Genomic DNA, 27861 nt, shown 5'->3' on the forward strand with positions numbered 1-27861 from the left:
TTATAACTATTGAATTTTCATTCTTTTTAAAAGAAGGTACACACTTAAACTTTAAAACGTCTTAATTTAAAGTATCTATTTTTTAAAAAGTTTTAATCTCAGTCTTTCGTTAAATTTTTTCGTTAAATCATGTCAAAATTTTCAAAATATCCATTTTTTTTTCAAGAAAAATAAGATGTAGGTGTTTGTTAGAATTTGACGAAATTTACAAAAATATACGTGCATGAATCTTTGAATTTTTATTTTATTTTAAAAAAAAAACAAGAGCATTTTGAGAATTTTGATAGGATTTAACGGAAAATTTTAACAGAAAATTGAGATTGAAACTTTCCAAAAAATAAATATTCTAAATTGTGACATTTTAAAATTTAAATACCTTATTTCAAAAGAAGTGAAAGTTCAAGAATTATAAGTGAAATTTTTCCATATTTTTCATTATTTCCGCTGGAAGTTGCAGCGGACAAGAAATTTACAAATGGGTGTCAAGTTCAAGTTCAAGTTCAACCAATAAAATCTTATCTTTATCATAGTCCAAACAAAATCTAACCCTGCTCGTGACTGATCCTTAGAGAAACACTGAAAGAGGGTACGTATGTGTATATATGAGCAGGGGAAAAAACAAGGAAAAGAAAAAAGAGACATTCACCATCATCAGGTCAAAAAAGAGAAACCTCCCCCTCATTATTCCACCAACAACATTAAAGAAAAAGAAAAAGAAGAAGCAAGTATGGACAAAATCAGACAAAAATTCCCTCATAAAAGAATACCAAATAAAACAACATTAATAATGCAGTGGTATTTCAATTCATAGCTAGGAGTAGTCAAAACAAGCGCATCTTTCTTTAAGTTTCATCATACATAAAGTAAAGCTAGCCATCACATAAAGCCAGCATACAAACAATCTAAAACATTCTTTCTTCAACTAAGAGCAGCTGAAGACAAAGGAGGTGAATTCTCTCTCTCTCTGAAGTCATCCGTTGCTTTTCTTTCCGCTTTCTTCTTCTGAATTCATGGATGGCACTGCTCAATGGCCAAAGGTGGGTGGAGTTGTTTTTCGTTTCTTTTAGTACTTTTTTTTAAGAACAACTGTCAGCCATTATTCTGGCCGGTTAGGGTTGTTTAATTTAGGATAACATAGATCCAGTTCCACTTATAGTTTAATTTCATCCATGACTTCTCTGCCGGACGATGTTCATGCCCACCTGCAACCCCCCTTTTCTTTCTTTCTTTCTTTCTTTAGGATAACGTTTTAATTTGTTCTTTAAACATGAAAGCATCACACTTTTTCTTTCCTCACTTTTTCGCTCATGTGATAACTGGTAAAAGGAACGGGAGAAAAGGTATTTTTTGTTATTATTATTTCTTCTTTTACTCTTTTTTCCTTTATCATGTTTTCCTTGGATTTGATTCTCCAAAAGATAAGCCTACTTTGTTTTGCTTGTCTTCTTGTTACCAGTCATTAATGGACTCGCAGATTTATGTGCTTAAGTAGTACTACTTGATCCTTCTGTTTTGTTATTGGAATGCCATCTTGCTCTTTAGATCTATCCTTGACTTAATTATGGATTTATTCTATAATGATCCTTTTGGCTAGATTTGTGTACGAAATAACGAGTAATACTATTTAGTAGATTGCTACACGATTATCATATAATTGAAATGATATGATCAGAGTGAAATAAACTTTTAGATCATCAAGAGCTTGTTGCAGTCGTATAGCAGTGTTGTCCTCTTGCTCTCTCAATCTCTCCCTTTTCTATGAGGGTTTCAGGAAGAAGGGCTGGTGAAGCCCATGGAAGGCACAAGGCCTATGCCAGAGAGAAGGGCAAGGCCTCAGGAGCACTTGAATTGCCCGCGGTGCAACTCAACCAACACAAAGTTCTGTTACTACAACAACTACAGCCTCACCCAACCAAGATATTTTTGCAAGACTTGTAGAAGGTATTGGACTGAAGGCGGCTCTCTCAGGAACGTTCCTGTTGGAGGAGGTTCAAGAAAGAACAAGAAATTTACAGCAGCATCAACATCATCAAAGATTCCTGATCTTAATCCACCAAGCTTCTCACACTTTTCTTCTCAAAACATTAAGTCCAAGGAAGGCCAAGATCTTAATCTGGCTTTCCCAGCTACAGAGAAGTATCATGGTGTTCCCCAATATCTTGAAGTGCCCAAAACTGAAGACAACAGGACCAATCATCAACAAAACTCTACTCCTTTTTCAGATTTGGTGCTGAGGACTGGAATTGCTTCAAGGGGTTTGAATTCTTTTATCCCACCACCAATGCTCGATTCAAATACACTCTACTCATCAGGGTACCCTTTCCAAGAATTCAAACCCGCCTCTGCAGGTTTCTCTGTTGATGGGCTGGGAAGTAGGTATGGGGTTCAAGAGAATGGTGGGAAGCTTTTGTTTCCTCTTGGAGAATTGAAGCAGATTTCAAGCGCAAATGAAGTTGAGCAGAGTAAGGGACAAGGGAGTACTTCAACTGGATATTGGAGTGCAATGTTAAATGGAGGATATTGGTAAATAAAAGGGACAATGAGAGCAAGAAACTGATTTTTCTTCTCTTGTCTTGTTTACTTGGTTTATGGTTGTCCAGAACTAACAGTTAGAATACATATGGTTCTTTGCCTTTTCTTTTTCAATTCGCTCTTTGAAGCTAGTCAGTCACAGGAGGTGGGGTTCTAGAGGATAGAAGAAAAGGTGAATATAGGGCTTGTGTTCTTTTTCCCTTTCCGTGGAAAACATGGCCAGTATTCATATATTCTTCTGTCGTCAGAAGTAGGTGCATGTATCAGAAGTTTTGTATGTTTTCAGGAATTGGTTCTAAAGACTATTGAGAGTTTGTAACAAAAAAAGCTTTTGCTTAGTTGGAATTGAATATGATGGCTTTGTGCTCTTTCCAACTTTTAGTAATTTTGTTGTCCGATAATAATTTAAGTAGTAAATATAAGAGAGTACTTAATATAAGTCTATTTATCGATCTAAACAAATTTTGAGCTGCCTATCTATTTGTCTCTACAAATAAGCCTCATAAAGACTGTCTCATGTTTACTGCAAGATTCGTCAGGTCCGTCATCTTAGCTATAGCAATCAAATTTTAAACTGCTTACCTATCTATCCATACAAATAAATTTCTTAAAAACTCTTTCGCATTTACTACTAGATCTGTTAGTTCCGCCTTCTTATTCATATATAGCAGCTGAGATTTTTTTTCCAATTAACCATGAAAGCAGGCATGAAGAAAAACCTTGAGAACATGGATTAGTGACGGTAGCTAGTAGGAGAGAGTTGATGGTAACAGTTGAATGTGGAAATTAAGAAGCAAATTGTACTTAGAAAACCACCTTACCTGCCCCAACCAAAAGCTAACCTAATATTTTTTTTGACACCCACTCAGTTTTAGAAGAATCATTATTACACTTGCATGTCATTTTCTTTCAATAAACACAATATATTATACGTACAAAGGCTAGCTACGACACCTCTTACCGGGACCACCACACATTCCTCTTGGCAGGCGTGCTGAAAAAAAAAAGTCAATCCATTCCCAAATTAAAAAATAATTTTTGTTTTGCTGATTAAAAAAAAACAAAAAAAAAAAAAAAAAGAAGACAGAATGTGTGCCAGCTAGAATGCTTGTAAAAATAACACAATTTTTACTAAGCGAATAAGAGTAATTTTATATGTATATTAAGTGTTTATCAAATGTTTATAAAAAAATGAGGTGGTTTTTAAAACTATTATTAGACGTGTGTTTGATCAAATGATGATTTTAATCAAATTATGATTTTAAAAGCTGTTACTTCATTTTTTTATGGACACTTGATATACATGTAAAATTATTCGGAGAATAATAATTACGAGGGATGGTAAACTCTAATGCTTGGGTGGAAAAAAAATTTATGAGCGGTAAGTACTGATAAAGTGTTGGGGTTGATTGGATGAAAACCTTGAAAGTGTGCTGCAATATATGCTTGTCAAAGTAGCCATAATGCTTTTACAACATCTTAAGATATTCGTCACATAATAATTCATATGAGAATTATTAATTTTTTAGAATTTGTGAAAATTTGATCGTTCATTTGACAAGATTCTTGAGAACTATGATTCCCCTCGTATCGAATAGGAATTGTTAACTCTTGCATATCTTGTATTTGTATATAGAGAAATGATAGTTGTAAATTATTTGTATATACATCTTCGTACAATTAAGTTTTAGATCTATCATTGAATTTGTAAGACGTCCAAATGTGGGTCCTATAAATCTAATGATAAATTTAAAAATGAGATGTACAAATATCATATCTTTTGTATAAATTACTAGTGTGATACTTAGCATTAGTTTTTTACTTAAAAAAAAAATAAATACATAGAGTTCATTTAAGGAAGTGTTTTCTGAACCATGATATGGATTCAAACTCTAAAGGTATGGTTGGTACAAGGATTAAATTCCAGATTGGAATAGCTATTATTCTAAAAGAAAAAAATAAAAAATAAAAAATAAAAAATTAGTGAAATAGCTATTCCTTTATGTTAAAAGTGACATTTACACAAATACCCTCCGAAATATATCTACCCCTAATTTTTCAAATATATATACAATTGTTTAATTCTCCCTCCAATCCAAGAAATGACAAAGGAGTTCGCGGTTTCGCTGGTGGTGTTCCCGTCCCGGAGGAACTTGGGAGCCAGCATTTAAGTCCAACAACAATGGGTCCCAAACGCGCCATTTCAACCCCGTGGCCCTCGGCCTCAAGCACCCCCTTTATGTCCTTGGTCATCAGTCCGCAACGGCTTCCACCTCTTTCATGATCTACATTGGCCCTATCATCGATGGCGTTGGCAGCGCCCCTGGTGGAGTGAGCTTCGAGGACAAGGAGTCGTTGGACAAGCTTGAGATCTACCCAAACCATATCTGGTGCAAAACCAAGTCCATCCTCAACTCGCTTCGGGTCAACCCCAGTACTGTCCATAAGAACTCGTACGTTGGACCTCTCCGGCCCAATCCTCCTATACATATCACTCTGCCGCTACCAGCTCCTCACTAGGAAGATCCAGTTCGATGTCATCCTTAGCTGGGTTGTCGTCGATCTCCTCCATCTTCCTCTACGCGTGTACAACATGCTCGCCGGGCGGAATAGTTCGGTTCCAATTCGAGCGACGAGGAAGACAAATTGGTCATAGTTATCATGCGCAACGTTTTTTGTTTAATTCTTTTCTTTTTTTAATGAATAAATAACACGAACAAATCAATTGTACATACACTGTCCCACAAAACTAACAAAACACATTACGACTAGAGCAACAAGCCCTGATACACAACAAAACAAAACTGGTAAGACACCAGAATCCTTTCAAGTAAAAAGAATATCTTCCACCAAACAATCTAGCATTAAACCAGCATATTTGTATCTAGATTCCAACAATGGCAGATTCTAACATTATCTCTATTTTTCTTGAACTTTCCTTTGCTTGAGATTCGGGACCGAACTTCCCAGAAGGCTGCCTTCAAAATCTGCTCCTCTGTCCTCGGTTGCCCATTGTACTTGACTTCATTCCTGGCACGCCAAATACCATAAACAGTGGAGCTTAAAATCAATCTGTGGAGGTCAACACCCATCAAAGCCTTTGTTTTCCATTTACTGCAACCTTCATTGATTACTTCTTGCCGATCAGAGGAGGGAGCCAAAGGATTACAACTTTGCATACAAGTTCTCCAAATCCTATAGCAGAAACTAAATAGAAAAAGAGGTAATCCTTGCTCTCGGTTGCATTTCTGCAGAAAACACAATTTGTGTCTCTTATGTAGCCCCAAGCCAGTAATCGGTTCCCTGTAGTTAACCGATTGTGCATAGCTAGCCAAAGGATAAAAGCCTGCTTTGGAATGGCAAATGGAAACCAAACCAAAGACTACCGGTCCACAGTATCCTTCTTCTTCCTTAGGTAATTCTAAGTATCATCACTAATATAGGTTCTATTTCGGGCAAAGGTCCAAATAGGCTTATCAATGACACCTAGATGAACCTCAGGAAGTTTACATTGAATGTCCACCAATGCTTTATATCGAGCTGGTTTCCAGCATCACATTCTATTCCTAAGAACAGAAACCAGCTTAGCATCCAACTGGCTTTGAGAATCATAGATGATTCTATAGCCATATTTTTCAAATAGCATACCAAAAAGATGCTAGTGATCCATCCACAAATTAATTAATGTTTTTACCATCACCTACCTCAAATTTGAGGAAACCTCGAGCTGTACTCCTCAACTTTAGAAGTTTCCTCCAACACCTAGAGCAATTTTGGGGGATGCTTACATTCCAAAAGCTTCTCCATTTCAACAAATAAGTTTGGACCCATGCAATGCAAAGAGAACCAAAATGAGCAAACAAACTCCAAATATGTCTCATCATAGAGGAAATGTTCCAAGTTTTCAGATTTTTCAGCCCCAATCCACCCTCTTTTTTTTGGAAAACAAATCTCATCCCAAGCAATTTTAGCTTTTGCAAAACTCCCATCCTTTCCATTAATTCCACATAACGATTGAATTTCTGGTTTATCTTTTATTTTATCATTATTTTTATGTAGGTATTGTACTAATTTTGGTTCAATTTCAATAAGAGCATATGTATTGTCATCAAATTAAAAAATATGAATAACTATTTCATTCTTGTTGCTTTCATTCACAGTAATAGTTATTCATTTTCTTAATAGAATAGCTATTCCGCGAACCAAACGTAGCATAAGTGTATAAATAAGAAAAATATGATATCTACTCTAAACAAATTTCATTCTTGTGAGTTTGAATTCTCAAGATTTGAAATTCTTTAATTTCCCAACAAACCATTACATCAATTTGATATGAATAATGCTTTTAGTATACTGTTATACAACTTGATGACGTGATAATAAAAATCAACTATTAGATCAACTAACATTTTTTTTTTTTTTTTTTTTTTTTTTTTTTTAATGCTGATCCAATAGTTGATTTTAAATGTCACATCATCAAATTGTATGATAGTCATATAACAATCTACTAAATAATATTATTCATTTGATAATAATAATAACTATGGGCCTTTTGTTCATGTGCTAGTGGCGGGTCTATGAGACAATTGGGCCTTGAAAGCATCAGTAATTTCCACCCTTGAATATGAAACACTTATTTATTCATCACGAACAATGTATGCAGATGTAGACAAGCATCGCTTATTGAAGCACATTTTTCCTGGTCTAGGCAATTATTTTATTGCAATGTCAAAATATGTGATCAACTGAAAAGCCACCGTGAAAATCCATATGTATCAAACTTCTCTACTGTACAAAGATAACTCAATACAATTATTTCTTCAATAAACAAGAGAACTTGAAGAAACACCGGCACAAAGCATTACATACTTGAATATCCTTCCGGTTCTGACTTCTATACAAAGATATAACTTTTAACCAGAACAAGTGAAGGATAACAGTTTTAAGCAGGTAAATCTAACTCTTTCCTGATGCAAACCGCACTTCACTTATCTGCATTAATTCCAAAGATCCGGACCTTGTGCATGTTGGGGAACTTGGCAATAACCAGCACAATCACTGCCAGGGTATTAAAGAAGAGCATAGGGTGCTGGTAGTCAGTCGTGTGTGAGGCTATCAAGTACCTGTCAATTAAAAGAAAGGAGAATCATCAATGAGATTCTACTCTAGCTTTCACAAACAAGATCCAAGTAACTGCCATGAGTAGCTAAATAATAAAAAAAAAAACATTTCACAAGGTAGTAGCATCACAATTAAACAACCTTAAACAAAACATGGACCACACCATCAGCAAGAAGAAATTTTTTAGACTCTACTCCAATATAAAATCCAATAAGAACTTTGGATTTCTATTTTCTGCTTGCCTTACGCAAATTGAGGAAACTATTTCAGAAAATTGAGTTTCTATTTAACGTTTCGCTTAAATCAGTAGATGCATCATTTGCAAAACTGCAGGAAGGTTTCTCGTGATTTACATCGAGCATCTTGCGAGTGATCTTTTCAGACATTGACTTCAAATTTCCAGGAATAAAATTAGGGTTGTCCACGCTGCTGACAAAACCAACTGAATCAATGCTGCCAGACCACACCAACTGACAGCATGGTGCGATTTCTGTTTTAGCAAAACCGATGCAGTTGGTTAACCAATCAATGCCAGAGGTCATTTTTCTGACAAAAACTGAACCACCAACATTGATCTAAGATACCCAATTTTCTCTCTTTTCTCTTTTCTGAGATCCTCAACCATCAGGTGGATCTCACACCTTAGTTGCTTCGCTCATATTTCACAGTTGCAGAATCTCTCTCTCTCTCTCCCCCCCCTATGTTTTCCAGTGAGTTGGTGTGTCGCCTCTCTATCAGCCAGTCTCAACCTCCAGATACATGTGATCCATCATTACCTTTCAATACACTTACCAGTTATAAAAGAAACGGTGGTTGAAAAAGGGGAACAAAAAATGCTCAAGCACAGCCCACTAGCTGCCTTTACAACCAGGAGAATGCAGGTCTTAACCTGGGAAACTTTTTTCTTTATTAGTAGGTTACGCACCCAGTGGGCCCTAAACCATGACCACATCCTTCACCCTATATTTATGGGGGAAGGAAATGCCATTTCAGTTGGAACTCATTGGCTTAACTTGGGAAACTCATATGAGGTGTCAATCATATTAACAAAAACAAATGTATAACTGTGGCATGTATCAGTGAACGAATTGGCCTGTACAGATTGGGATCAGGTTAAGCCCTCAAAACATTCTAAAAAAAACTATTAACTTTCTAGAAGTACTAAAAACAATCGTGATACTTTTTTATCTCTCTAAAAATTAAAACACCAATGGGGTTGGCCTCCAGATAACAACTGACCACCTGTATAGGCTTGGAATTTAGTACAAATTTTCTCTCTTTAGCAATTCGAATTAAGCAACTTTTGGCATAAATTAAGACCAGCACCATCCAGAAAGATACTAAATCAGAAAGATACTTATCTTATAATTAGACAATTTGCTAAAACCATATACCCAACTATCCTCGGCACCAATTTGCAAGAAAAGTAAATTATAATTTTAATTAACGAATGAAAAATTGTTCTGGATATTCATCTTGAAGTCAATACAGAGTATACTGTAGACATGGGCTTTACTTAAGAATGTTGATGATAAGTGGATAGACAATTAAAAAAAATAGTGTTAAAAGGCTCAAAAGTATAAAGCATGCACACAAGGCGGATATAGTAATGAGTAATCAAAGTCCAAGAAAAACTCCTAAAAAATGGACAGACACTCGCGCGTGTGCAGAGAGAGAGAGAGAGATCAGATTTTCCTGATAAAGCGCAAAAATAAGCAGCACATAAACTGACATGAACTGACTTGACAACAAGAAGATCTTCATTAACTAACAGAATTTAACTGCACAACAACATAGTATTACATAACGAGAGAGATCAGACTTTCCTGATAAAGCACGAAAATAAGCAGCACACAAACTGACATGAACTGACTTGACAACAAGAAGATCTTCATTAACTAATAGAATTTAACTGCACAACAACATAGTATTACATAACAATAGTAATTTTTTGATAAGTTACATAACAAAAGAATAGAAGTAAACAAGCAGATTAATGCATATGATACCACAAAAAAACCCTAGGTTGAATGACATATCAATTGACTTTCAAAATCTGAGCAGGTTGCATAATACCATAGAAGTAAACTTACAGTACAAGAGGAACAACTGTTAAGAACTTTCTGTTGCGCGTCAGCTGCTTTCCATTATCTATTTGCTCCCACCAAGTTAACCTATTGTAGATCCCCTGATCTTCGGCAAATGGAGTTCCTTTCTTCCAGTGAAAGAAGTGATATGTGACCTGGGGGAGATACAGTAAATCATGCATACATGGAAGTGAAGAAACTCAACGTACCAGTGAAAGGCATAAACTCGCACAGCAGAAGAATAAACATAGAACTTAAGCCTTCCAGATGATTTAACTAAAAGAACTAGGCCTTGTCTAAAGTGGATTTTTTTTTAAAAAAAATAAAAAAAAATAATAATAATACAACTAACACACCCATTGAGATTGAGCACGTGAACTCACCCTCCACCACTTATTTAAGGAGGATCAGATACCATTTGGTCCAAAGACAAGTAGAAAAGGGGTTGATCAGGGTAGTGCAAGTATTAGGTTCAATCTTGCTTAGAACAAAAAGGGGTTTGGAGTGGGATGGGGGCCTTGTTTCAATTAATAACTCTCAAAACATTGACATTGAAAGAATATGTTTTAAGCTGGTATAAAATGAAAAATGAGTTGTTATATTCCATTAAATAATAAAAATCCAGTCTCTCATCTCGCCCAATCCATCAGTCAAGAAATTGTAAAGGACAGCAACATTTCAAAGACCTCAATGTATACATGATTAACTTGGTCTCACCATCTATATGCACTGGTATATTCAAGCTTTACCTCCCTAGAAACTGATGCTCATTAAGGGGTGAAGAAGAGAACAAGCAAAGATGTTAGCTGATACAGTGTATGGGATGCCCTTATAGTGAAGCATGGATACAAGAGTGAAGTTTGGAATCATTTGTCACTCCCCACATTCTCATCTCTTCAATCAATCAAAGTGCCTTGGAAGTTGGAACTCTATTGCTCTATTATATTGATCAATTTTTATTTTTATTTTTTGGAAAAATGCACATTCACCCTATAAACTACCACCCAATTGTCAATGTGCTCCCCAAATTACCAATTGTGTCAATGTCCCTCCCTAAACTACTAAACAATGTCAATGTCCCCCCAATGACAAAAATACCCTTCATAGAATTTGAAAAATTCTTAAAATTATATATATATATATATATATATATATATAAAATCAATTTTTTTTTTTTAAAAGATATTTAAAAAAAAAAAAACCAATTTTAAAAGATGTTTTTTTGGTTTTGTATTATATAATTTTCAGTTTGGGCCACCCCTTTGGATTTTCATTGTTTATTTTTTCAATCTCGTTTTTTTTTTTTTTTTTTTTTTTTTTTTTTTTTCGAATTTATAAGGATATATTTGTCTTATTGAAAGTTTTTTAGGGTTATTTTTGTCTTTTTGTTGGCATTAGGAGAATTGACATTTTTTTGTAGTTTAGGGGGGGGGGGGGGGGGGGGAGGACATGACACAATTGGTAGTTTTGATGGTACATTAACAATAGAGTGGTAGTTTGAGGGGAATATGTGTACTTTTCCATTCTTTTATTTTATTTTATTTTTTCATAAGCAATCGAAATTCATTAAGAACCAAAGAACGCACCCAAGTACAAGAAAGTATATAAGAGAAACACCTAACCAAAAAAAGAAAAGAAAAGAAAAGAAAGGATAAAAAAATTCATGAAAACTATAGATATGAAAACAATCATAAGCAGTCATCCAATGGAAATGGGTATTAAAGAAGGCCATTAACTTCGTCAGTGTCCTCTACTGTCTTCAAAGTTCGGTCATTTCTTTCTCTCCAAATACACCACATCATGTAGAGCAGAATCATTCCCCAAACAGCTTCGCTTTGAAGACTGTCAAATTGCCATCTCCAACAAGCGATGAGATCTCACTCGACGATGCATGACACATGCTAAACTGAACAAGCTGAAGATAGAGTTCCACAAGGCACTAGATGTTTCGCAATGAAGTAAAAGGTGATCAACGGTTTCCCGACTCTTCTTACACAAGCAACACCAATCTATCACAATACTGCTTTCTTAAGTTATCCAAAGTGAATATATGACTTAAAGCAGCCGATCAAGCGAAGAAAGTCACTCTCAAAGAGGCCTTACTCTACCAAATACATTTCCATGAGAAAGAAATGTTGTCATGTCAAACAACCCCTTCTTGGAAGGGTTCCAACAAAGCTTTTTTACACTATCTTGTTTCAATTTGATAGAAAACAAAGTAAATAATTCCAACTTTGTAACGAACCATGAAAAACGCTAGCCACATCTGCACTATCACTAAAATCACTTATGAAGCTCAGTTTTATCTAGTAACTAAGTAATATGAGACTTAGTACCCATGAATGTCTTTATAAATCACCTGCTCTACGTGGGCTACTCATCTTTCCAATGCGGGACCAAGAGATTACAAACTCTCAATCATTAGCCGCTCTCAGAAAAATCTGACTAGTTGAATTTTTCAATCCAAAATATTCTACAATTTAATATGCAACAAAACTAAACTCTGAATTGAGTGATAACGCCTTGGGTACATTAAAATACTGAGTCTGATACTACTACTTGGCTTAGTTCAGATTTCTCCAAAAGCAAAATAAGTGAAACATCAGATTCAACTGTTTAATGTACATTATCCTTTCAACTGTTTTATCAACAAAACCCAGGGTAAGATATATTATATTACTGCAAGAGTGCCTTAACAATACTGGTCTTATTTTCTACCATCCATACAAAATCCAAACTCAAACGTACACTCACTTCTTTACAACCTATAATCAGCAAATTCGAGCTTCAAACAATAAATATTACAACTTGGGTCTTCTTTCTTCATGCACAAAACACCACAAGAGACAAACAACCAATCACCAAAACCCTAAACCCAAATTCAAAAGTCATGTCAAAATCACAACCAAATACATGACCAGATCAAAAACAAAACAAAAAACACAACAATATGGGTATTCTATCTTTCATAACAAAATAACAAAATCAAACAGCATAATACAATCACAAACTCTAAGACCCAACCCACATGCCACCCAATTGAAGAAACAATTTTTCTTTTTCTTTTTTTCTTTTTTTTTTTAAAATACGTCCAATAAACAACCTTCAAAACCCAAAACTCAAACAACATAATAGAAATAGAGAGGAGAGAGTAAGAAAGAGAGTATGAACGTACAGCGAAGTGGCCGATATTAACAATGGTCCAGGCCATGCCAGGAGAGCAGCCGAAGATGGAGAGGGCGAGGAGCCAAGAGAAGAAGAGGATGAGGATATACGTAGTCCACACCCCTGGGTACATGAACCACTCTGTGTTCTTATTCGGATCCGCCGGCGGCACAGCCTTCACGTACAGATTCGCCATCCAAATTTTCAATTAATCTTCGTTTCCGGATCAAAATCTTTGATTGGAAACCGATTTATGTGCCAGAATGGTTTTTGCTGACTGTAGCTTTGATGGGTCGAATCCCGAACCGCAAGAGAAGAAAATAACCAAAAAGCAGAGCTCTCTCTCTCTCTCTCTCTGTCTCTTCGTGACGCCGATGAAAATGAAGCTACAACCTTTTTTTTTTTTTTTTTTTTTTTCCTTCTTTGAACACAAAATGAAGCTACAATTGAATACCCAGATAGAGAACAATAACAACGACAACAAAAAATCTACGCAAGACGGCGTCGTTGAGGTTTTCAGATTTTTTTTTTTTTTTTTTTTTCATTTGCGTTGGTTGTTTGATAAATCAGACATGCATTTCATCTAAAAAAAAAAAAAGAAAAAAAAAAAGATATGCATTTCTTGTGGAGGAAACGAGGACCACAGGAAAAAGGAAAACACAAAAATATTTTGTGATTAAAATTTGTTTTGAAAAGTGTTTTATATTTTAAATTGTTTGTTAATAATTTGTTAAAAATATATTTTTTTATTTTTTAATATTTTTAAAACTATTACCAATAAGTGGCTTCTTTCTGTAACATGTTATAACAACTTCTTAGTTTACCATAGTAGGATAGTGTGATTATTTTTATGTGAATTTCGGAAGAACAAAAGTGAAGATGTTTGCAATAATCTTTTTCACCGCCCATTGTCACTCTCTATATTCACCTAATCATTTGAAGAAAAAATAATCATTGTCTATTGACTTGAGTTAGAAGTATAATTGATTTGTGTAACAGGCGGATTATCATAGATAAGATCAACAGTGGTTATGGGTTACGGAAGGTTTGAAGTGAATAAGGTTGAAGAATGAGTCAATGACAACAAAAGCGTTAAGAAGCTTATTGTCTATTGAAGACCACGTGGCAGTTGTTGTGTGGGTTGAAGTCAAGTGCTTAACAGCTGGGTTGCAGTTTGAAAAGAAGTTACACACGTGTTCAGTTATTAGCAGCTCTCTTGATTGTATTGTTGTTTTATTCTTAGTTCCCTGCGTTTTGATTACTTGTAATTCACGTAGAACCTTAGAGCAGTATATACAGCCATAATCGGCTGAAGGAGGTATCTTTTGGCTCATTTGATTGTTCATTGAGTAACGATCTCGAATTTTGCTATTTCAATACAGATTTACATTTTCTTTGATCTTCCATTCATCTCTTTCCCATTTCTATTTCTATAATTCTTCTAAAATTTCCATATCAGTAACAAGCTTATTACAAGTAATATCAGAGCCCAGATCCACTGATTTTTGATTTTGTTCATTTGCAAACCCTAAATCCATGGATCTTCACCATTTTGATGGAAAAAACCTTTCAGTTTGGATGTTCCAGCTTCAGCAAAATTTTCTTTACTATAATACTCCCAACGATCTTCACAAATATATGATGGCCTCATATTACATGGAAGGTGAGGCTCTAACTTGGTTGGAAACAATGGAGAGAAGTGGAGTTTTTACAATAGATGCTGATTGGGAGAAGTTTGTGCGGCTCATTAACATTCAATTCGGACATCATGAATTCTTTCGCGTACATGAAGTCAAACAAGAATCAGAGGAGCAAAAAGGTGATGCAATAGACAAGTTAGAAGAAAACCACACGTTGATTCAAGAATTAGATCCGGAATCAGATCCAATTGAAGGCTCAATTCCAGAACTTGTTCAAGTTGGAGACACAGATCAGAAATTACAAATTTCAACATTAAATCTCGTTCCTATGAAGGTAGACGAGGTGTGTGACCGGAAAATTCAAGAAAACAAGAATGTAGGAAGCCTAGACAAAATCAAGGCAGGAGAAGAGGAGCAAAGAAACGGCGAAGCAATTTACACGCAGATTCAAGCAACAATTCTGGTTGCAAATACCTACCACCCGTTTGATGAAAGTCCTCAACCACCCAATTCAGAATTCCTTGTGGAGAAGCAGCTTCCAAATTGGGTTACTTGTGATAATAATGAACAACACTTGTTTGATGAAAGGTCGAATGAAGTGGAATTGGTGGTCCGGAAGCATAAATGGCGTTGGAAACAAGTGGTCCAAGAAGGGGATGCGGAGGTTGAAGAGGAAGTGGCCAAAGCACATATCTATGGATTTGTTGGCTAGCTAAACAAAGGACACTATCTGAAGAAACAACCCACTGAGTTTCGGGTCAACCAGGTCCTTCTGCCATTTGATGATTATAAATTCAATTTTACCAAAGTTGGCCAAGAAGTGTTGTTCAGGTTTGGTCATGCTTATAACAAAAAATTGATCATGCGAGCTTTTTTGCTGGCAGCAACATTTTTGGAAGGTTCTTGCAAGTTGTTTGAAGTAATGGAATTCTTGCTTTTCATGAGTGTTGGAGATAGGTTGGGACGGGGGCTAGCACAAGAGTTGTACCTGAACATCTCCATTGAGGGGATTGCACTCTGTCTCTGAAAAAACGAGCATGTTTGACCATGCCTACAAGGTGTTCGAAGAAATGTCTGAGCTGAATTATGAGCGTACAACCAAGTCTTTCAACGCCTTTTTGGCGGCTTGTGTGATGTTGAAGGTTGGGTGTACGTGTTTCAGAGGCAAGTGCCAGTTTCTAGGTTTGATGGGCTCGATTGTTTTGAGGAGCGGGCAACTGTCGGAAATCATAGCACAGCTTCAGGAATTGCTAAAGGGTGTGAATGAAGCAGAGGTGTTGCCTTACGAGTATGAAACTGCAATTCTTGCAACTTAGGTTCAACTACTGGCTCAAGAGATCAGAGAGTTAGTTGTGTCCCATCCGGTAACCATCTTCAATCGGGATTTTGCATCACAGGGGAGTTATACATCTTTCTTGGTGCCGGCTACTGCACATGAAGCAATGGGATATTGCTACATAGGGGGGAAGAGTTGGTGGCTTTCTGATGTAACGTTTGTAAGAATGCACAATATGGCTAATGATGTTGAGACTGTCTCCAAAAAGTTAGAGCATGTCCATGAGGTTGACTCACTAGAAATAAGCCATGAGATTCTGGCAACAAGAAGGCCAGGGATTTTATCTAATGATTCAAAGCTGATGGTGGCCAAACTGTTCGATGACTACCTAGCTGAAATGGGGATGCAGCATGCCATTCATGTCAAAATCATTAGGTCTGTACATGCCATTTGGGTTTTTGACCTAGGAGGAGAAAGAAATCTACAAGAAAGAGGAAGAAGAAATGGAGAAAACAAGTACGTGGAAAGAAATTATATGCGCCGATAGTACAACAAACACTGATGGTGGGTGTCCTTCCTCGCCATCTACCTTTCTCAGCAGATAGTTCTGATTGGAGTAAGCCTTCTCACACCTTGTGGGCAAGGTGTTTAAAACAGGGGAGTATTGTAACAAGCGAATTATCATAGATAAGATCAATGGTGGTTATGGGTTACAGAAGGTTTGAAGTGAATAAGGTTGAAGAATGACAACATAAGTGTTGAGAAGCTTATTGTCTATTGAAGACCACGTGGCAGCTGTTGTGTGGGTTGAAGTCAAGTGCTTAACAGCTGGGTTGCAGTTTGAAAAGAAGTTACACACGTGTTCAATTATTAGCAGCTCTCTCGATTGTATTGTCGTTTTATTCTTAATTCCCTGCGTTTTGATTACTTGTAATTCACGTAGAACCTTAGAGCAGTATATACAACCATAATCGGCTGAAGGAGGTATCTTTTGGATCATTTGATTTGAAAATAATTATTGACTTCTAATTTAAACTAAGTGTGTGTGTTTGTATGCAAACAAATATCTTAAATGCGAAATTTAAATAAGACAAGATATTTGTTACGAAGTGGAAACTCTGTGATGAGAAAAACCACTCCGGGGCAGCCAAACCCAGGAAACCCACTATCCAAAAACAAAGCTAGTTACAAGACACTCGTATTCGCATAACCCTATGCAGTAGTCATACCTTTAACTTTGACATTAGGGTTGGCATTTTTTGACACGACCTGCGAACCTGACACGAAAAAAAAAAGGGTTTGGGTTTATCATAATCTGGTTCGGGTCAACCCGATTATGATCCGGTTAAAATCGTGTCTGGCGGGTCAACCTGCGGGTTGACCCGCCAGACACGATTAGACCCGATTATATATATATATATATATATATATATATTTTTAAAAAAAGTCTCCAAAACAGCAAAAGGGCAACCCTAGCCGCAGATGCCCGCATCTTTTCTTTTCCCTTCAGTGCCTTCACCTTCTTCACGCGGCACGCCTGTCACCTATTTGCTCCAAGCCTCCAAGAGACTGTCCAGTGTCCTCTGTCCAGACTCCTTCACGATTTATCTTGCGCCTAGGATCTGAGCTTTGGGATCTTGCTGTTGGAGATCATTAGCGGCAGGCACGCCATCAACGTGAACTATAGCCCACCCTCGGTGGTCGAATGGGCGGTGCCGTTGATCAAGCACGTCGAATTCGTCGAAATCTGCGACTGCCAGATCAGTTCTCGGATCCAATTGTCCAAGCCCAGTCGAACATGCTCTACCTCATGTCCTCCGTCCTCGTGGCTAGTGGGATGAGGCGGTGCCAGTGAGCAGTGGCCAGTGAGCAGGCGTTAACAGAGTTGCAAAACGTGTTCATCGGGTTCGTGTTGTGTAACCCAATTCGTTATTGGGTCGTGTTCAGGTTTGCAGTTATGACCCGATTAATAATCGGGTCGGGTTCGTGTTGAATCCAATTATGTAATCGGGTCGGGTTCGTGTTGAATCCAATTATGTAATCGGGTCAACCAGATCAACACGAACCAGACCCGCTGACCCGAATTGCCAACCCTATCTGACACGAACATCATGAACGCTTCCCAACCAGATCTTCCACCTGAAGGGGTTTTTGATGGATTCCTTTACCTTAGGGCCGACCCCTAAGATAGACTTCACACGAACAGCTAAGCACACATCAGCAACGGCTTAAGAGCTAGCGGATCTTCGATTCTCTCTAAACACCATCTCAAAGCACTATGGAATTCACTGTCTAATTCTATACAAAACACAAGCCTAGGGCCCTCTATTTATAGGCTTACAGGAAACCTAAAATTGCTGAGATTCGGGGTTTGGCTGGCAAGCGTCCGGACTGAAGTTAGCCTCGTCCAGACGGTTTTCTACGATATCCTTTCAGAAACAGCGCAATTCTATTTTTATCAGGTTCACGTCCAGACGGCTTGACCGAAAGTCCGGACTGTCTTCACTAAAATCCTTTCCACGTTCGAAGGGAACTCTAGACTATTTTGAAATACTGGACATCATCTGGACGTGTTGCCACGTCGTCCGGACGGCTTGCAGAGACTTCCCAAATAGTGTCGACTTTTGAAATCCAACTCCTTGTTGAATAATGATTGACCTAGTGTCCGGACGGTGTTCTAGCGTCCGGACGGTGTTGCTCTAATGTCCAGACGTCTTTATCGTTATCTGCTGGACACTGAGGGGCGTCCGGACGCCTTCAAAGGTCCGTCCGGACGATTGCACAGGTGTCGGTTGTTTTGTCTTGGATTTTGCATGGACTCTTCATGGACATCTTCTAGAAGCTTGTGATCAGATACTTTCTTTGATTTGAACATTGTCTGAATACATGGAGATTCTAAATTGAAAACCGACCATCCTGTTAATTGCAACCATTACATAAAGTGTTTTTGTTTATCCAGAATGTAGCCAATATAAAATACTAACATGATTGGTCATTGAACATTGGAGAGTAGCGATCTTGAATTCTGCTATTTTAATACAAATTTACATTTTCTTTGATCTTCCATTAAACTCTTTCCCATTTCTATTTCTATAATTCTTCTAAAATTCCCATATCAGTAACAAGCTTGTTACAATTTGCTTTACGTCGCTATCTTTTCTTTTTCTTCTTTTTCCTTTTTAAATTAAAAAAAAAAGGAAAGAAAAGAAGAAAAAGTACTTTTTTTTTGGGGGGGGGGGGCTAATTTAATTTGTGGTTGGTATTAGGCTAAGAGAAGGTCAGAAAGGACAAATGCTAAATATTTATTGAGTCCAACCCCTAATAAGTAGAGTTGTTATATCAATTACCCTTTAACAAGCCGGATTCCTAAAAAACACTTCTCAAATTTTACAAAATCAATTTTCATTTGTAAATCCCATATGCAACACTTTTTTCAAATGTCAGCCCATCAAATCAATTTTTAAAAATCCAAAACACAAAAAAAAAAAAAAAAAATGGTATCCATGCTTGGAAAGTATTAATTCATTCCTATGCTCCCTTGAATGACCATTGCATGTGTCACTACATTTTCATTTAATCTGCAATGAGAGAATGGTTCTTACAACATTTCATGCACAGCAAAAGACCACAAAGCATAGGACAACAACGTCAACAAAAGCTCATACGTTACAAATGATGTGAACCCGTGGGATTGAACTCCTTTGAACCCACAATTAAATTGAAACCTACCCAAGAAAGCCAAAAATCAAGTCAAGAAGATCTAGACCCGTTGAAATCTTGTTTCAAGAACCTAAATTTGGTTAGAATGCCACAAAGGGTTTGTCTTTAATAAGTTCTTAGTTCAATAAAAAACAAGTAGAGAAAACTGAAAAGTTTTCTATGAAGAAAAAGAAAGATGGGACTTGGAGGATGTGCGTTGATTGCAGAGCAGTCAACAATATTACGGTAAAGTACCGTCATCCCATTCCTAGATTAGATGATATGCTTGACGAATTGCATGGTTCATGTATTTTCAGTAAAATAGATCTTAAAATTGGATACCATCAAATTAGAATGAAAGAGGGAGATGAATGGAAAACTGCTTTTAAGACTAAATATGGACTTTTTGAATGGTTGGTTATGCCATTTGGACTTACAAATGCGCCTAGTACTTTCATGAAATTAATGAACCATGTATTACGTGCGTTCATAGGCAAATTTGTAGTCGTGTACTTTGATGATATCCTAGTTTACAGTACGAACTTAGATGAACATATTAAGCATTTGAGATGTGTGTTAGATGTGTTGAGATGTGAAAAGTTGTATGTTAATTTTAAGAAATGTACCTTTTGCATGAAAAAAGTTGTTTTTCTTGGTTATGTTGTTAGTACAAAAGGTATTGAGGTGGATGAAAAGAAAGTCAAGGCTATCAAGGAATGGCCCACGCCTAAAAGCATTACTGAGGTAAGAAGCTTTCATGGTTTAGTTAGCTTTTATAGGCGTTTTGTTAAGAATTTTAGCACCATTGTTGCACCACTCACTGAACTAATTAAAAAGAATGTTGGATTTCATTGGTGGAGTGATCAAGCGAATACATTTGCTACTCTTAAAGAAAGGTTATGTTCTACACCTGTGTTAGCATTACCTGACTTTAAAAAAACTTTCAAGATTGAATGTGATGCCTCAGGAATAGGAATTAGAGTCGTTTTAATGCAGGATAGGCGGCCTGTAATGCCCCAGATAGAATTTGCTTTCTGAAGAAAAACCGGTTAAGTGTTTTAGATTTTCCATTGATGTTAAATGAGTTTTTAATTACTATTTGAGGTTGAGAAGGATATTCTGTAGAAAACATGTTAGATATTGAAGTTTTTGATGAATTAAATTCTGAATTTTGTTGGTTAAGTTGAGGGTGAATTTCGGGTTGGCGAGAGAGCTTTTTCTGTAGATTAGGCCGAATGATTTCATGTTGAAATTTCTGAGTGAGATATCTTAGTCTAATAAAATAGCGTTGTTGAATTATTTATGAATATAAATATGCGGCATTTTTTTTTAGAAGATTATGGTTTTATGTTATATAGGATATATGTAGGAACCTTAGTTTAAGTTAGACTTAAAATTTTAGAATATTCTTCTAAGCTTCTTCATTCAATTTATTTAGGTAAAAGATTGAACCCGACGCTAATGATAAATCCAGGTAAGGGAATACAACCTAAAAACCCCAGCGAAATTTTTATAAAACTTTTCAAAAGAAAAAGTCGGGGATTTTCCTAAAACTCCTTCATTTCTCTATATTGATTGTCACTTTAAATTCTGTCATGATATTACTCTTATTATCAAATGCGATTGGGAAATCATGTGATTATATGATTTTAGCTTTCAAAGTATGAATTGTGTGAATTAAGATAATGAAACTATGGTTCTCAAAATGTATATGTGCTATATGATGATTTCATGAGATTCTGTATAGTTGTATTTGTGCAACATATCATATATGTTGCATGTGCTCCATGTGAGCGGATAATGATGATATTATCGTAATTATATGTGCATATATTACACATAGTTTTTCCCACGGCTGCATCGTGTTTTGATTCAGATCCATATGGGTAGCATGGCAACCACACCCAAAGTGTGGGCTATCGGTCGGGAGGGCTTCACCTAGGGAAGTTCCTAATCCGTCGGCTCTCCCTTGTGACGACAGGATGAGCGATTTGGTCCTTCGGGATCGGTCCCCGTGGACATGCCAAAAGTAACGTGCCCCGCTCACAGTTAAATAGCGGAGGTGGGCCGGTGGAGGGTAAAACTGACACACTGTATAAATGGTTCAAGCACCATGCTGCATTTGATCTATTTTCATGTTATTTGACTATTTCTTTACCTGCTAAATTATTTGAAATTATTTAGAATTTCTGAAAAATATTATACCCTTGTTTGTTGTGTTTACCTTACTGAGTTGTCAAACTCACCCCTTTTTCCCCTTTTTTTTTTTTTTTTTTTTTTTTTTTTTTTTTTTTTTTTTTTTCAGATGACACAGTAAGACGAAGTTATTTCTTGTAAAGGTGTAGACCTCGCTAAGAGAAATGGATCGTTGTGGACCAACTATTGTATAGTATATCCCTTTTTGGAGTTTATGGTTTTGTAATTAATTAATTATAGGCTATAATAATAAAATAGGAATTTACAATCTCTATATTGTAAATGTACAAGTTTTTAGCACTCAAGTTCATGTTTCCCCTTATATCCCAAAACGGGGGCGTGACAAGATGGTATCAGAGCAATTTGCTCTATGAACTGTAGGAGTGGATCTTTTTAGAGTTTAACTTCTATAGAATTTAGGGAGTGGATGTGATCTTGCATATAGCAGATTGACATTGTGGACCATAGGATTGATCTTATTAAAGTTGCAGTCTTTAAGTTGGAATTAATACCTAGGTATAAGTTATGATCAGTATCAAAGTAGGATAGGTTTTCAAGATCTGTTTACCTAAGTGTTAAGTTGTACAATCTTTTTGAAGAGTAGCAATTGTTTTAGATTGCATTGGTTATAGACCAATTTGTTTTGGATGGATTGGCACCTAGGAACATGTTTTGTGGAATAGTCATGATTCATGTATTTTAAGGACATATAGGGGAATAAGTTGATTAAATAAATTGATGATCTTTGGAGCAATTATATTCCTATGATCAGATAACTTTGACAAAGTTAGAATCCATTTATTGAGAAATTATTGGAGTTTTCTAGAGGTTAAGATAATCTATATGATATGTGATTCAAATAAGATGAATCTTTCGGAAGATCCTAATTTTGAGAAGTACCTTAATTATCAAATATAAGGAGTGATCAACTACATAGTTAAACTGGATTGATGATAGGCTTGAATTCAGTGACCTATGAGGATAATAGTATTTATTCAGGAATAAGAAAAGATTATAGTACCTAAGTAAAGAACCAAAGGAATAAAAGTTCAAGGTATATGAGTCTTAGAAGATCTTTGATATTATTATTTTCTTTGATAAGATTGATTTAATTGTGATGGAGAATTATAACGGACTCACAAAGAATATTGCAATGCTTTGAGGTATGGATTATTAATCCTTCATGTATTCTAATTTATATTGTTAGGGCTTGATGACTCGGTCTGTGAATTTTGAGGTTATGCAAGCAGTGGATTTGCTAATTAAAAATTTGGAGATAGGAATTCTAAACAATCAAAGAATCGATCATTTAAGGATTGTCTATTAAGATATAGATTGATATTTTGGACATAATGATTAAGATTGGTTAGATCATAGATTGAATAAGTGAACTGATAAGTTTCATGTTTATTACCAATATTTGATCAACTATCTTTGCTACTAATATGTGTTTGATTGACTGATTGGATGAGCGCCTTTTTATTGTGATCGATTGTCCTTCGCTGCAATCAAACAATGACGACGCAAAGGAATGCTGGGAGCATGCAATGGTTTAACAAAATCAGGATCACGCACTACGATGCGAATGTCTACGCTCAAATCAAGTATTAATGCCAAGTAAGATTACTATCATACGAGGTAAATGTGTAATCTAAAATTGAGTGAATTTAGTACTCAATTAATTGGATTAAGAATTTCTACACTTGAGAAGTTCATTGTTAGCATAATAATTGTGTTCATGTGGAGTAGGACGCAATGAGATTTTTCGAATAAAATGGAGTTATTTCCAGAAGCTTGTGATTTCCTTATTTAGTAATCTAGTTTTTCCCAGTTTTAGTTATAATAACATTTGTGGATGAGATAACATTTGCTTAGGGTGCGTTTGGGATTGCGATTTCGTAGACAATAAGTGCGATTTTAAACCAAATCGCAGAACATAGATCGTTTGGGAACTGCGTTTTTAAAAATTGCGATTTGAAAACGCAAAAAATTTGCTTTTTCAAATCGCAGATAAGATGGTGCTTTTTTGAAAACGCAGAATTTTAAAGGTAAATTCGCAATTTTAAAGGCCAAACTGCGATTTTGCCAAACGCTTAACTGCGTTTTTAAAAATCATTTTTTTCAAATCGCACATTTTAAAATCGTTATTTTAAATCGCACTTTTTGAAATCGCAAACCCAAACGGACCCTTAGATGGTTAGTGGATTAAACTGATCCTCAGCCTTAGGAATGGATTTCAGTTGCTCGGGTTGTTAGGTAAGACTGTGGTGTTATAAACTTTAGCCACAAATTGAGAATCTTGATATGGAGATATATAATTTTTGAATGAGGATTTCTTCACTGAAGTCTAGATTATCAATTATGATGAACTGTCGGAATTTTTAAATAAGGATTTTCAACCTGATTTATATTGGTTGAGTTTGAGGTTTAAAAGATCAATATCAATTTTATGATAGCAGCCAATGATTATAGATTTCGATGATATGCTTCTATTTAAAGGTGATTCTAAATCATTGAGCTGAAAATATATGATTTTGTTATTGGAAGAATTTTTGGTGTTATAGAAATTTGATTTGCATATTTATTTTTGGAAATCAATATGTTATGATTAAATCTCATTTCAAAGGTGATTCTAAATAAGGATTTTGAGGTTATGCAAGCAGTGGATTTGCTAATTAAAAATTTGGAGATAGGAATTCTAAACAATCAAAGAATCGATCATTTAAGGATTGTCTATTAAGATATAGATTGATATTTTGGACATAATGATTAAGATTGGTTAGATCATAGATTGAATAAGTGAACTGATAAGTTTCATGTTTATTACCAATATTTGATCAACTATCTTTGCTACTAATATGTGTTTGATTGACTGATTGGATGAGCGCCTTTTTATTGTGATCGATTGTCCTTCGCTGCAATCAAACAATGACGACGCAAAGGAATGCTGGGAGCATGCAATGGTTTAACAAAATCAGGATCACGCACTACGATGCGAATGTCTACGCTCAAATCAAGTATTAATGCCAAGTAAGATTACTATCATACGAGGTAAATGCGTAATCTAAAATTGAGTGAATTTAGTACTCAATTAATTGGATTAAGAATTTCTACACTTGAGAAGTTCATTGTTAGCATAATAATTGTGTTCATGTGGAGATAGGACACAATGAGACTTTTAGAATAAAATGGAGTTATTTCCAGAAGCTTGTGATTTCCTTATTTAGTAATATAGTTTTTCCCAGTTTTAGTTATAATAACATTTGTGGATGAGATAACATTTGCTTAGATGGTTAGTGGATTAAACTGATCCTCAGCCTTTGGAATGGATTTCAGTTGCTCGGGTTGTTAGGTAAGACTGTGGTGTTATAAACTTTAGCCACAAATTGAGAATCTTGATATGGAGATATATAATTTTTGAATGAGGATTTCTTAAATGAAGTCTAGATTATCAATTATGATGAATTGTCGGAATTTTTAAATAAGGATTTTCAACCTGATTTATATTGGTTGAGTTTGAGGTTTGAAAGATCAATATCAATTTTATGATAGCAGCCAGTGATTATAGATTTCGATGATATGCTTCTATTTAAAGATGATTCTAAATCATTGAGCTGAAAATATATGATTTTGTTATTGGAAGAATTTTTGGTGTTATAGAAATATGATTTGCATATTTATTTTTGGAAATCAATATGTTTTGATTAAATCCCATTTTTTGATAAAATATTATGTAAGAATGTCCTAAACACTGAACTTGCAGGCAACTGAGGAGGAGTTAGAGGTGGTATGAATTGAATGACCAAGCTACAGAGGTCCCTATGCTTCTCCTCTATTGTCGGCACCTTAACAGATCAAGGTATTAATATATTATGTCGTAACAAACAGTGACGCGTTAAAGAAAAGAAAAAGAAAAAGGGACAACATACTGGGCAGGCTTCAAACGCATCGTTTGGACCTTTGGTCAACTAACAACAAAGTTTATTTAAACGACTCGTTTTGGAGAATACTAAAAGACACTCTATCATCTTCTTCTACCTTCATCCAACCCCCTGCCTGCAATTTCACAAATCCGTGGTTTGAAACTTTAATATGGACAACAATGGTGCTGCAATTTGCAGGGTAATTTTACCAAAGAACAGAGACAGTACTTCTAAGCCTCCTTTCCAAACAATCCCACGTAACACAAAACATTCTGTCTAATTATAGCCAAAGTAATAATGTTGATGGATGAACATTGACATGATCAAAAGAACAAAAGAGTAAAACAAATGCCATACAAAATTCTAGTCTTGATCTGGATCTTGAACAAATGCCCGTGACGGTGAGGGGCAGGTTGCCCGTGAGTAAATGTGGCCCACAGGTGATATTGGGTTCTTCACTCCTCCGTGTAGAAAAGCTCGAGTGGAAGTCAGTATAACAGGTCCTCGAGAACTTGCCTAAAGGTCTCTCTTTTCGTTTCTCAGTTTTGTTCATAGAGGCTATTATTGCTATAAATTAACTTCAAATGTACGGATTGATCGAGATTGAGGCTCTTTGAGAACTGTGGTACCTCGTCGTTTGATTCGTCCCTCAGTTTAATTTCCATTTCGCTTTCTTTTTGTTTCTTTAGGTTGCTATGAAGTGTCGGGATTTGTCGCATGAGATAGTGAAGGAAGAGGTGGAAGCGCAGTAGAGGCTGTGGAATGGAAGGCCAGGATGGAGAGGAGCTTTGAGCGGATGGACAGAAGGTGAACATGGCTGATCGAGTTGACTAGGCCGGGAGGTGAGAATGAGTTCAAGTTGGGTCTTTGAAATTGAGGGTAAAAGAGGGGGAAAAATAATTAAAACGGCACGTGATGCGCGCATGAGGTGTTGACCGTTCGAGTTAACGGGTCTAACTGACCGAAGGGGGGACAATGAGCAAAAATGATAGTTGAATGCTTTCTTATGGTCAATGTGGTAGTTCACGGGGCAAAATGTAATTCTTTCTTATATTTTTTTATTAAATCAATTAATCTCTTAGAAAATTCATAATATTGGCTTTTGATTTCTCAACGAAACTTTCCAAAACAAAATTGAAGTCAATAATTGTGACAAAAAAAAAAAAGTCAATAATAAAGTCACTTTAATTCTCTATATTTATATCCTTTAAGTAACTAATTTTATGTATTATTCTCATACTTGTGAAAAACTCTTTTCACCATATACATAAGTATTTTAATAACTCTTACCAAAATATCTTGGTCAGAAACTGAGAATAATTCTATCTCAAAAGTAAACTTTTTATCTTTTTTAAAGAAAGTACTTGGATTCCTTCTTGAGAAATATGTTCCTCAATAATACATGCGATCACCCAACGCACCGAGAATTTTAACGCCAATAAATGTCTCTCTCCTAATTGGATCAAAATGATCTACACTTGACATCTAATTCCACAATCTATTCAAGATTTAGAATCAATATCATAAGAAGTCTTTTGTGAGCTAATTTATTCATATTGACAGTGTTTCATAGGAATGATGACTCATATAGTCACATGATTCGTTCAGTGCATTACACATACACATCAACCTAAAGTCTTTACTTCACTCGATCAAAATAGATTATCATGATTGATGCGTAACAATCTTCGCAAATAGAATGCCAAATTCCATTACCGATTGCAAACAATAGGGTTTTACGCTACAAGGTTTATAGTCTAAGATCTTGTGTTATAATCTCATTTTCCTCACACCATAGTCTATATTCAATGTAATTAAATGACCATTTACATGCACAATATAAATAATACAATAAGCATATAAAAGGATCATGTGTCATATGCTAAACTAAGTAGATCAGTGAATAATAACTTTATTTATTACAAACTGAAATATCATTCAAAAATAAAACATCCCCAAAACACGATATATTAATTCAGCATAGGCTGCATGAGCTCCCAATAATTTACCAAAGGATACTTTTATTTCGATGCCTCCCATCTACTTCATCACCTACTTTGATTTCATCTTTTTGGGATTTAGGGTATAATCCCCAATATGAAACCATCATATAGCCATCAAGATCAACTTTAGGCAAGGAAACCAAATTTTAAGAAATAGAAGAAACATAAAATGTCTAAAACAAATCTAGGTAACAATCAGTATCTAGAAACAAACGCAAG

General features: G+C 35.7%; 3 protein-coding genes and 1 pseudogene across 4 annotated transcripts; 3 read left to right on the forward strand and 1 right to left on the reverse strand.

Annotated features, from left to right (window-relative positions):
- Positions 1-850: 850 nt before the first annotated feature.
- On the forward strand, positions 851-2913 carry LOC133864401 (dof zinc finger protein DOF2.5). 2 transcript variants are annotated; one of them, XM_062300725.1, is made up of 2 exons: positions 851-1037; positions 1772-2913. In XM_062300725.1, the coding sequence occupies exons 1-2, from the start codon at positions 1011-1013 to the stop codon at positions 2525-2527; spliced, it is 783 nt and encodes a 260-aa protein (XP_062156709.1). In that variant the 5' UTR covers positions 851-1010; the 3' UTR covers positions 2528-2913. The 2 variants fall into 2 exon arrangements, with proteins under 2 accessions (XP_062156709.1, XP_062156711.1); XM_062300727.1 differs by lacking the exon at positions 851-1037 and adding an exon at positions 1055-1340.
- A 1721-nt stretch (positions 2914-4634) lies between these two features.
- On the forward strand, positions 4635-5188 carry LOC133863114 (uncharacterized; annotated as a pseudogene).
- A 2078-nt stretch (positions 5189-7266) lies between these two features.
- On the reverse strand, positions 7267-13301 carry LOC133863734 (uncharacterized). Its single transcript, XM_062299806.1, has 3 exons — positions 12916-13301; positions 9747-9895; positions 7267-7655 (listed from the first exon to the last, which is right to left on the reverse strand). Exons 1-3 carry the CDS (start codon positions 13099-13101, stop codon positions 7517-7519), a joined length of 474 nt encoding a protein of 157 aa, XP_062155790.1. The 5' UTR covers positions 13102-13301; the 3' UTR covers positions 7267-7516.
- A 981-nt stretch (positions 13302-14282) lies between these two features.
- Positions 14283-16766, forward strand: LOC133864816 (uncharacterized). Its single transcript, XM_062301236.1, has 2 exons — positions 14283-16068; positions 16108-16766. The coding sequence occupies exon 1, from the start codon at positions 14442-14444 to the stop codon at positions 15255-15257; it is 816 nt and encodes a 271-aa protein (XP_062157220.1). The 5' UTR covers positions 14283-14441; the 3' UTR covers positions 15258-16068; positions 16108-16766.
- Positions 16767-27861: the final 11095 nt, after the last annotated feature.

This window comes from Alnus glutinosa, chromosome 3 (assembly GCF_958979055.1).
Source record: "Alnus glutinosa chromosome 3, dhAlnGlut1.1, whole genome shotgun sequence".
Lineage (NCBI taxonomy): Eukaryota > Viridiplantae > Streptophyta > Magnoliopsida > Fagales > Betulaceae > Alnus > Alnus glutinosa.

Bases quoted from the DNA above. Each gene is read 5' to 3' on its own strand.
- LOC133864401 (XM_062300725.1), top strand. From the start codon at position 1,011: ATGGATGGCACTGCTCAATGGCCAAAG. The intron at 1,038-1,771 runs GTGGGTGGAGTT...TGAGGGTTTCAG, and splicing joins GCACTGCTCAATGGCCAAAG to GAAGAAGGGCTGGTGAAGCC.
- LOC133863734 (XM_062299806.1), bottom strand. From the start codon at position 13,101: ATGGCGAATCTGTACGTGAAGGCTGTGCCGCCGGCGGATCCGAATAAG. The intron at 9,896-12,915 runs GTACGTTCATAC...TATCTCCCCCAG, and splicing joins TTAATATCGGCCACTTCGCT to GTCACATATCACTTCTTTCA. The intron at 7,656-9,746 runs GTAAGTTTACTT...TTTAATTGACAG, and splicing joins ACAGTTGTTCCTCTTGTACT to GTACTTGATAGCCTCACACA.
- LOC133864816 (XM_062301236.1), top strand. From the start codon at position 14,442: ATGGATCTTCACCATTTTGATGGAAAAAACCTTTCAGTTTGGATGTTC.